The 12,219-nt window shown below is 34.2% G+C and overlaps 1 protein-coding gene across 3 annotated transcripts in view; it reads right to left on the bottom strand.

Moving 5' to 3' along the window:
* Positions 1-12,170, bottom strand: part of LOC102804126 (myoferlin-like) — a 79,894-nt gene extending 67,724 nt beyond the window's left edge. For all 3 annotated transcript variants that reach the window (XM_085504141.1, XM_085504142.1, XM_085504143.1), the window contains exons 1-7: positions 12,114-12,170; positions 11,920-11,997; positions 10,946-11,127; positions 10,686-10,835; positions 9,282-9,542; positions 8,972-9,140; positions 3,316-3,401 (exon numbers count right to left, since the gene is read on the bottom strand). In XM_085504141.1, the coding sequence (XP_085360267.1) occupies positions 3,316-3,401; positions 8,972-9,140; positions 9,282-9,542; positions 10,686-10,835; positions 10,946-11,127; positions 11,920-11,997; positions 12,114-12,147 (960 nt within the window). In that variant the 5' untranslated portion in view covers positions 12,148-12,170. The remainder of the gene's footprint in view (positions 1-3,315; positions 3,402-8,971; positions 9,141-9,281; positions 9,543-10,685; positions 10,836-10,945; positions 11,128-11,919; positions 11,998-12,113) is intronic.
* Positions 12,171-12,219: the final 49 nt, after the last annotated feature.

Below are 12,219 nucleotides of genomic sequence, written 5' to 3'. Positions count from 1 at the left end.
CATGTTTTGTTTGTAATAAAAAATGTTGTCAATCAATAATTTCAAATATCCAATGTATGATTTGTTTTTCCTGTAAAATTCAATTCAATACACTCAGTTTCAGGAAGACATAAAATATTTTTTTTTTTATAAAATTTATAAACAAGCAGCCTGTCTGCTGAGATAGCTCCGCTGTTAGCAATGCACATTGCAATTAAAGAACAGAAGATATCATTAGAAAATGAACAATATGTATAGTGTTTTCAGCAAGAATTCAAAATATCACTTTTCACCAAAAATAATCAACAAAATTAGATAATTGAAGATATCACCATGAAATTAACAAATCTGAACGAGGTCCACATGTAGTACCTATATATGTAATATAACAAGAATTCAAAAATATCACTTTTTACCAAAAATGACAAAAATATTCATCAAAATTAGAGAATTGTAGATATCATCATGAAATGAACAAATTTGAGAGTGGTCCACATGTAGTACCTATATATGTAATATCAAAGCAGATGGACTTGCGGTTTTTAACAAGAAGTTGAAAATATCACTTTTTACCAAAAATGACAAAAATATTCACCAAAATTAGAAAATTAAAGATATCATCATAAAATGAACAAATTTGCGAGTGGTCCACATGTAGTACCTATATATGTAATATCAAAGCAATTGGACTTGCGGTTTTTAACAAGAAGTTGAAAATATCACTTTTTACCAAAAATGACAAAAATATTCACCAAAATTAGAGAATTGAAGATATGATCATGAAATGAACAAATCTGAGAGAGGTCTACCCAAGGTACATATACACCAAGTATCAAAGCATTCAGGCTTGTAGTTTTCAAGAAGAAGTTGAACAAGCAGCCTATCGGCTGAGATAGCTCCGCTGTTAGCAATGCACATTTCAATTAAAGAACTGAAGACATGATTAGAAAATGAACAATATGAATAGTATCAAAGCAATCAGACTTACAGTTTTTAACAAGAAGTCGAAAATATCACTTTTTACCAAAAAATTACAAAAATATTCACCAAAATAAATTAATTAGAGAATTGAAGATATCATCACAAAACGAACAAATCTGAGAGAGGTCCACATGTAGTACCTATATATGTAATATCAAAGCAATCGGACTTACAGTTTTCAACAAGAAGTTGAAAATATCACTTTTTACCAAAAATGACAAAAATATTCACCAAAATTAGAGAACTGAAGATATCATCACAAAATGAACAAATCTGAGAAAGGTCTACATGTAGTATCTATATATGTAATATCAAAGCAATTGAACTATTGGTTTTTAACAAGAAGTCGAAAATATCACTTTTTACCAAAAATTACAAAAATATTCACCAAAATTAGAGAATTGAAGATATCATCACAAAATAAACAAATCTGAGAGAGGTCCACATGTAGTACCTATATATGTAATATCAAAGCAATCGGACTTGCGGTTTTTAACAAGAAGTCGAAAATATCACTTTTTACCAAAAATGACAAAAATATTCACCAAAATTAGAGAATTGAAGATATCATCACGAAATGAACAAATCTGAGAGAGGTCCACATGTAGTACCTATATATGTAGTATCAAAGCAATTGGACTTGCGGTTTTTAACAAGAAGTCGAAAATATCACTTTTTACCAAAAATGACAAAAATATTCACCAAAATTAGAGAATTAAAGATATCATTACAAAATGAACAAATCTGAGAGAGGTCCACATGTAGTACCTATATATGTATTATCAAAGCATTTGCACTTGCGGTTTTTAACAAGAAGTCGAAAATATCACATTTTACCAAAAATGACAAAAATATTCACCAAAATTAGAGAATTGAAGATATCAACATGAAATGAACAAACCTAAGAGAGGTCTATCCAAGGTACATATACACCAAGTATCAAAGCATTCAGGCTTGTAGTTTTCAAGAAGAAGTCGAAAAAGTAAAACATTGACACGGACGACGGACGACGACAACGGACGACGGACGACGACGGACAATCACTCATATGATAAGCTCCGCTCGACAAAGTCGACAGCGGAGCTAAAAAAACAAGATGCCTGCCAGTCGACCATCTTTGATCCAATTGCTAAATAAATCATCATGGACATGTATCTTGACATGTATAATCTATGTACCAAGTTTGAATGACAACTGACAAACCATGTCCAAAATACAACATTTTCAAAAAACAAGATGGCTGCCAGTCGGCCATTTTAAATCAAATCGCTAAACCACTGCATGTGCATATGTCCTACATAAAGTACTAGGCACATGCAAAGAATGAAAGGAATCTGTCCACAGGATTCTGAAATATGACTCTGGACAGACTGGCGCACGGACGGACGGTCACACAGACGAACGGACGGATAGACTCAGGAACTCACGGACGGTCGGAACATATATCCTAACATGTATGATCTATGTACTAAATTTGAGTGAAAACTGACAAAGCATGTCCAAAATACAAAAAACAAGATGGCTGCCAGTCGGCCATTTTAAATCGAATCGCTAAACCACTGCATGTGCAAATGTCCTACATAAGGTACTAGGCACATGCAAAGAAGGAACGGAATCGGTCCACAGGATTCTGAAATATGACTCTGGACAGACTGATGTACGGATGGACGGATGGACGGACGCACGGACACACAGACGGACGGACGGATAGACTCAGGAACTCACGGATGGTCGGGGACATATATCCTAACATGTATGATCTATGTACTAAATTTGAGTGAAAACTGACAAAGCATGTCCAAAATACAACATTTTCAAAAAACAAGATGGCTGCCAGTCGGCCATCTTTGATCCAATTGTGAAATAAATCATCATGGACATGTATCCTAACATGTATAATCTATGTACCAAGTTTGAATGAAAACGGACAAAGCATGTCCAAAATAAAACATTTTCAAAAAACAAGATGGCTGCCAGTCGGCCATTTTGAATCGAATCACTAAATCACTGCATGTGCATATGTCCCACATAAAGTACTAGGCACATGCAAAGAATGAACGGAATCGGTGCAAGGGATTCTGAGATATGACTCCGGACGGACACATGGACGCACGAACGGAGGCCGAATTACAAGTCCCCGTTTTCGGACTTCGTCCGAACGGGGACTAATAAAGATAACAACAAGGTGTCTACCAGTACACTGATTACAATAATTTTTGATAATTTTCCCATTCAGAATATACCAGGATGTTTTTAACACTTTAAGGTCCACGTCTCATCAACAATGTCATGACTACAACACAAACAAAAGGAACAGGTAGTCTTTATGAATTCTGTACTGGTGACAATACATACCATTTTCTTTGTCAAAGAAGTTTTGGATAATTTTTCATCTGGCATATCTAGTGCGACTTGGTCGCTATCGGCAACAGAACCTTCCCCTGTGAAATACAAACATTGAAAAAATATTATATGTGTAATTGTTTTTATTTATCTCACAAGATAAATAATTACCATCCATGACTCACACCTGCCCCTCCCCCTAGCGCCCCTCCCTTTTTGATTTGTACAAAAAAATCACTTTCACAAATTGTGATACCTCATGCTGAAAGCTGTCAATGCATCTTTCCAACCGCATTAATGGCTATGGTTCATTGAAGATGATCATTGGATTCAAAGTTTGCAATATTTTCCATCAAATATAAGATATAAAAATGTTTAACTTTTTTTTACTGCCAACTTTTGAATGGCCCAAGGTTTTAGATCAGTATTTATGCAAAACAAAGACAATTAATACATGTAACTATGTTGAACATTACAAAACATTTATGTCACATTATATACCCATATAATTAATATATTTTTTATATTTTAATTTTCACAACCTAATATTACATGACTGTTTAGGAAAGTAAATCAACATGTCTAAATACTAGTAATTCTTAATATTGAGTTTGGGCGTTATTTGGTTTTATTCTGTTATCATGAAACACAATGATTTGTGAGTGATATTAAACAACATTCAGAAGGCTTTGTGATAAGTCATATGCAATGGTGTTAACATTGTGTTTAAAATAGGTATAAAAGAGTAAACACATGAGTGCACATTGCCAATACAACACACATTGCCAATATACCACACATTGCCAATATACCACACATTGCCAATATACCACACATTGCCAATACAACACACATTGCCAATATACCACACATTGCCAATATACCACACATTACCAATATACCACACATTGCCAATACACCACACATTGCCAATACAACACACATTGCCAATACAACACACATTGCCAATACAACACACATTGCCAATACAACACACATTGCCAATACAACACACATTGCCAATACAACACACATTGCCAATACAACACACTGCCAAAATACCACACATTGCCAATATACCACACATTGCCAATATACCACACATTGCCAATATACCACACATTGCCAATACAACACACATTGCCAATACAACACACATTGCCAATACAACACACATTGCCAATACAACACATTGCCAATATACCACACATTGCCAATATACCACACATTGCCAAAATACCACACATTGCCAATATACCACACATTGCCAATACAACACACATTGCCAATATACCACACATTGCCAATACAGCACACATTGCCAATACAACACACATTGCCAATACAACACACATTGCCAATACAACACACGTTACCAGTATACCACACATTACCAGTATACCACACATTGCCAATACAACACACATTGCCAATACAACACACATTGCCAATACAACACACATTGCCAATACAACACACATTGCCAATACAACACACATTGCCAATACAACACAAATTACCAGTATACCACACATTACCAGTATACCACACATTTCCAATATACCACACATTGCCAATATACCACACATTGCAAATATACCACACATTGCAAATATACCACACATTACCAGTATACCACACATTGCCAATACAACACACATTGCCAATACAACACACATTGCCAATACAACACACATTGCCAATACAACACACATTGCCAATATAACACATTGCCAATATACCACACATTGCCAATATACCACACATTGCCAATATACCACACATTGCCAATATACCACACATTGCCAATATACCACACATTGCCAATACAACACACATTGCCAATACAACACACATTGCCAATACAACACACATTGCCAATATAACACATTGCCAATATACCACACATTGCCAATATACCACACATTGCCAAAATACCACACATTGCCAATATACCACACATTGCCAATACAACACACATTGCCAATATACCACACATTGCCAATACAGCACACATTGCCAATACAACACACATTCCCAATACAACACACATTGCCAATACAACACACGTTACCAGTATACCACACATTACCAGTATACCACACATTGCCAATACAACACACATTGCCAATACAACACACATTGCCAATGCAACACACATTGCCAATACAACACACATTGCCAATACAACACACATTGCCAATACAACACACATTGCCAATACAACACACATTGCCAATACAACACACATTACCAGTATACCACACATTACCAGTATACCACACATTGCCAATATACCACACATTGCCAATATACCACACATTGCAAATATACCACACATTGCAAATATACCACACATTACCAGTATACCACACATTGCCAATACAACACACATTGCCAATACAACACACATTGCCAATACAACACACATTGCCAATACAACACACATTGCCAATACAACACACATTGCCAATACAACACACATTACCAGTATACCACACATTACCAGTATACCACACATTGCCAATATACCACACATTGCCAATATACCACACATTGCAAATATACCACACATTGCAAATATACCACACATTACCAGTATACCACACATTGCCAATATACCACACATTGCCATTCTAAGCATCCATTCATTAGATTCTACAATAATACTTGATATTGTCATTAGTGAGTGTGATCTCTCTTTCACATGACTGATTTTGGAGAGATCTTGAGACAAAAAATCAACTACTTGGAAATATAAAAATAAGATTGTTTGTGGCTGTGGGTGACTTCTGAAAGCACAAACTAAAATATTATTGCTCTCAATGTGTATTTCTGGCTCAATGACATCAAAAATTCAAATTTAATTCTTGGTTAGTTAGACTACTAATAGTGTAGATTGTGAGATACACAAAATAATGACAGGATTTATCAGATAAAAGCTAAAACAAATTCTGGGTAAATTTAGACAATAATGCAAAAACAAAAACCATTAGTGTTTGATACTTAATATTATTTATACACAACAAAAGTAAAAAAAAATCAAAGAAAGCTTAGAAAGAACTCCCATGTGCTGAGAGTATTAGAGACACAGTAAATATTAATTCAAAATTACTTGTACTTGAGATATTGATGGAAAAGCTGAAAATCAGAAAATTAAAATGAACAGAGTGTAAAACTAATAAGGTCTGTGCAATGTAGCAGACCATCTATGTACCAAGTTTTATTGAAATGTGATCAGAACCAAACAATTATGAATTATTATGCTAATGAGGGAATTAATATGAACAGATTTTAACCCAAAACTGATCATATTTGTACATTGTCCTAGAGCATCTATGTACAAAGTTTCATTTAAAGGTGATGATTAGTACTTGAGATATCAGTGAAAAAGCTTAAAATTTAAATAATTATGCAAATAAGTTAATTAATATGCACAATTATTTACCCCAAAACTAATCAGATCTCTGTATAGTTCTAGAGGATCTATTTACCAAGTTTCATTGAAATGTGATGATTAGTACTTGAGATATACGTGAAAATCCGAAAATTGATTAATATGCACAAATATTTATCTCAAAACTAATCAGACCTCTGCATAGTCCTTGAGTATCTATGTACCATGTTTCATTGAAATGTAATGCTTACTACTTGGAATATCAAAAGCTGACAATTTATTATGCAAATTAGGTAATTAATATGTACTGATATTACCCTAAAAACTACTAGGTCTGTGCAGTGTCCTATGACAAGTTTCATTGAAATGTGATGATTAGTAGTTGAGATATCAGTGGAAAAGCCGAAAATTTACTAATCATTATGCAAATTAGGTAATTAATATGCACAGATTTTTACCCAAAACTAATCAAAACCTGGCATTAGTTCAGAGCATCTATGAACCAAGTTACATCAAAATCAAAATAGTGGTTCTTTAGATATCAGTGGACAGTCATGGAACAGCTAAAAATGAGCTAATTATCATGCAAATTAGGTAATTAGTATGCATGGATTTCTACCAAATCCTAATAAAATCTGTGCATTGGCACAGAGCATCTATGCACTAAGTTTCATCAAAAATCAATGTACGGTTCTTGAGATATCAGTGAAACAGACGGACGGACACACACACACACACACACACATACACACATACAGACAGGGTATTAACTGCAAAGACTCCCATTGTGTGCTTCGCACACGGGAGTCAAAAGTAGGTATTTCAAACAGAGTGTATTTATGGCATTCATTCAACCAATCTGAACTGAATTTACATCAGCATGTCAAGTCAACAGATAATACAACAAGAGTTGTGATTAGTGAGGGATGCAACAAGTGATAGTTCACTAACATGTACATGTACCAAGAAAACATGATTTGCTTAATTATGTATTATGCATACTTAGTATTCATGAAAAGTGTTAGAAGGGATCAGTTTTTTTATGATTGTCAATTGATAATGATGCGAGCATTAAATATGAGATTAGTAAGGTTATTAGCAAGGTTAATATACCCTTTTGAATCCTACTCGATGGTCTGCACTGACCTCCAGAAACCATGAGCTGTACAGAATCATCCAATGCAGTGTGTAACTGATCAGCACTTTCAATACTTGGAGATGAGCCAGCATTCACTTTATAGACAAGCAGACCAGACAGACAGACAGACAGACAGACATACGGACAGACAGATGCCACCACCAAGTGAAGAACATACAAGAAAACAGGAAGACAAAGGAACAAAACAAGAAATAAGCATTGAAAAGTATGAAAAATATGAAATTAGAAAAAAGTTGTGGAAAAGTATTGGAAGAGCAGAAAAAATCTTGAAATGTTTTGTATTTACTTATGAAAGCACAAACTACTGTAAACCACTTTGAATGCCATCGATCATTTTTGTATTTTGCAAATTTACTCATTTTATTTCTTTTTAAATCAAATAAACAATTGCCTACAGATGTTGATCAAAAAAAAAAAAAAACGTTGAAATTGGCGTTCAAAGGGTTAAACAGATATTTACAGACAAGTGTAGCAAATATTATAAATAAATTTTAGGCAAATTGTTATAATATAAATGAAAATTTCAAAATATTAATATAGTGCAAATTTTTTAACCTTAGTTTTGAGTCATCCACATGAGCCTGTTAATCAGTGTTTACATATTATGCATTTTTACTATAATTTACTACATTATAAAGCTGGATCTTAAAGTGTCTTACTCTCTCAAAGAGAGACAGAGAACATTTTAGTCCATCATATAGAGCCAAACATAACAGACATCAACAATGATATAACTGATCGTATCGGGAAACGACAACTTAGAATTCCAGGCTTTACACAAAGTTGAGAAAATACCTGCCCGTCCTATAAATTATTGTGGAAGATATAGTTTTATTTCAGGTTGAGGGATAATTTCATGTCTAACGATAATATCAGTGATGGCAGTGAGCAGATGGCATTGTTTGACATACACCTTGTACTCAAATTGTATAACTCCAGTGAACTCATTATAATTAGTACTGAGAGATTTGTTATAGTTAATTGAAATCCAAAAATAAAGTAGCTCTTTAGTATTATGAACATTCTGCATGTTATCAGTATTCAGTATATCAGATTGTATGCGTATATAGAAAGAGTTGGCAACTATTTACTAATATGCAATGTGAACTTACTTTCCAATACAGGTGGATCTTCCAAGTCTAAGTCTTTTATCGGCTCACAGCGAAATTTCTGAATTGATTTGAGTACATTAATCCCAACAATTGGTTTGCGTCCAAATGCGCGGTGATCACGTACCACAACATTGAGTGGAGGTGTGTACAGCTCTTCTTTTGGTAGCATCTGTAGTGTTTAGAAAACAAACAAAAAATAGGGATTGGATCATGTGATTAGTCAAATCTAGAAATAAAATATGACAAAATGGATCATAAACTGCATTGCATGATGGGATACTCAATGTATCAATAATTGAAATTATCTTACCATATCAAAAAATAGTATAGGATTGGAGAAGTTTGGATTTTTCACTGTGTTTTTGATCTTTGGTGACTCTAGTACTTTTCCTGCACATTCAAATTCAATGCTGGGGGAAGTAACACTGGCAAGTTGAAACTTCTTCATGTTTCTAACTCCCCAACATAAAACCTCAATTGCTGTTCTCTGCATAACAGGTCGAATACCACTTGGTACACGGTATAGTTTACCTTCCATAGGAGGCATAAATGGAAGATCACCATCTTCTTTCTGTCAACATAAAGAATATAAACATTTACTCAAACATATGTAAATTATCAAGCCTAGTGACAACTGGATATAATGATCTGAAACAGGGCATCATGGGAATGCCAGAATTCCAGGATTCAGTAATGATTTTGTAAAGTGTAATTTGGTCTGAAAAAAAAATTTCCAAATGTGATGATATAGTTTATACTGATCAATTTCAACTTCTGCAAACTAACATGTTTCTATTTTCTTGCACATTCTCAGTCGAATGTGGAATGACAGCTAAAATAAGCCATGCATGGCACAGTCCCAGTTAGTTATCGAATTTAAGATATATAGTTTTGTTTATAGTAATGTAGCTGGAATATAAACATGTCTGGAATATGATTATGATGATTGTTTAACATTTAAATGATTGACATTTGTATCTGATCAGCCATTTTGAATCTTAATATCTGAAAACAAAATAATGTGCATCAAGGTCCTACAATGTCCAACGTACATGTATATAGGAAGTTTTAACATGCTTGATTTTGATGATTTTTAGAATGAAAATGGCCGTCATTCGGCCATCTTGAATCAGATCATAAAACAAATTGATGTGCATATGTATAATATCATGTATGATGTATGTGTGAAGTTTGATTGTGATTGGTCCAGGCATTTCTAAGATACAGGTCCACACGCACGCACGCACGCACGGACGGAAGCACGGGCGCACAAACGCACAGAGGTCAAAACATAAGTCCCCTTTTTTGGACTGCGTCCGAACGGGGACTAACAAGCCAAGTACATTAAATATGCAGTTGTTGATTAGTGGTCATAAACAGTTGTACAAACATACACTGTGGTCAAGTATTTAGCAACCATAGTGATACAAACATACACTGTGGTCAAGTATTTAGCAACCATAGTGATACAAACATACACTGTGGTCAAGTATTTAGCAACCATAGTGATACAAACATACACTGTGGTCAAGTATTTAGCAACCATAGTGATACGAACTAATAGACTGTACAGTGTTTCCCGTATTTGATGAATTATCCAATATTGGGATCAGTCAGGCTGTGTATTCCATGTGTATTCCATGTGTATGATAAATTCTGATAAGATAAATAGATATACCTTACATTGTACATTCAGTTACAATAATTCACTTACCAAATAGAGTTCAAAAGAAGCTAGCACTTCACCAGCATCATCATTGCCACGTTTTAATGTATACCATAATAACCTTGGCACCCTTGGATCATTACCTTCCAATTTCACCAACGGTTTAACCATCACTCGACCCATGAACTCAGGAGAGCCCTGTGATACAAAATAAAACAAGTTTAAAAACAAAAATGATATCATTATAAACTTGTTTGAGATATAAAGCTTTAAAATGTTGTTATTAGGATGTGGTCTTAATATCTTACCACTGCGTCCCAATCAAAAACTTCAAAGACAACATCAGGTGGATTCTCTGCCAGCTTCATTGGGTCTCCATAGATTTCCAAATCATCTATAATTAGAGTCTGGTCCCAAGTTGGACATAATGTCTTCTTTTTGGTTTCAGTCTTCTGACTTCTTGTCATTAGACAAACAAAAGCATAGGGATCTGTGAGACAAAAACAGATGTCAGTCATAGTGAATTCAAGTGTAAAATATAAAGCATTCATCTATGTCAGCCTATGTACCAAACACAGTCAGCTGACGCACACGTGATAATAAAATAAATGCGATATATACTATATGGGGGCCGCCATCTTGAATGCCGCATAAAACTAAATAAGATAATAAGCATTTGCTTTTGTTTGTCTAATGACAAAAAGTCAGAAGACTGAAACCAAAAAGAGAAGTTGTGAAACACTTTTTCAGGTTCCTACAAATCAGGACAAAAATGCCAATCTTTCACAAAAATACGATCTGTTGGGTTATATTAAGCCAGCCGATAACAAAATTTGACCGAATTCAGCATTTTTGTGATGAAAAATCTCTTAAATACGAACACCTAATTACACAAAGAACATAGAACACTTTCCTGGGGTATTTGAAACCAAAATTTGTCATTCCAGCTCAGCAGCCAATCAGCGATAACCTGTGTTCTAGGTTATTTGTGTAATTAGGTGTTCGTATGCAAGGGATTTTTGTCACACAAAAACGCCGAATTCGGTCAAATTTTGTTATTGGTTAGCTTAATATAACCCCAACGAAACCTATTTTTGTGAAAAATTGGTACTTTTTGTCCTGATTTGTAGGAATCTGAAAACCTTGTTTCACAACTTGTCTCTTATTTAGTTTTATGCAGCATTCAAGATGGGGGCCCCCATATAGTAAATATCCAGCTGACTGTGGTACCAAACATCAATTATATTATTTTTTCAGAAATCATATTTGATATTTAGATTACCTGAAAAGCTATCAGAATCCAAGGCAACAAGACCTCTTCCTTGATAAATATAAGCACGAAGTTGATACGAATGTGGAGCTGGAAAAAAAGGAACATTAATTAAACTATCAATGATTGGTTACAATATCATGAAGTTCAGAAAAACAACAATATAAACCAATCAGAATTACTGTACTATTAACAGTTTTGTATACCATTAAATGTCAGAAAGATCCTTGGAGAAGCCATCACACTTCCTTCTGTATCACTTTTTTTCTGAGAAAAAAAAATTGGAATTATTTAATACTATTCTATAGATCA

This window comes from Saccoglossus kowalevskii, chromosome 10 (genome assembly GCF_978046115.1).
Source record: "Saccoglossus kowalevskii chromosome 10, keSacKowa6.1, whole genome shotgun sequence".
Lineage (NCBI taxonomy): Eukaryota > Metazoa > Hemichordata > Enteropneusta > Harrimaniidae > Saccoglossus > Saccoglossus kowalevskii.
Note: the sequence above shows the minus strand (reverse complement) of the source record. Positions and strands in the feature narration are given on the sequence as shown.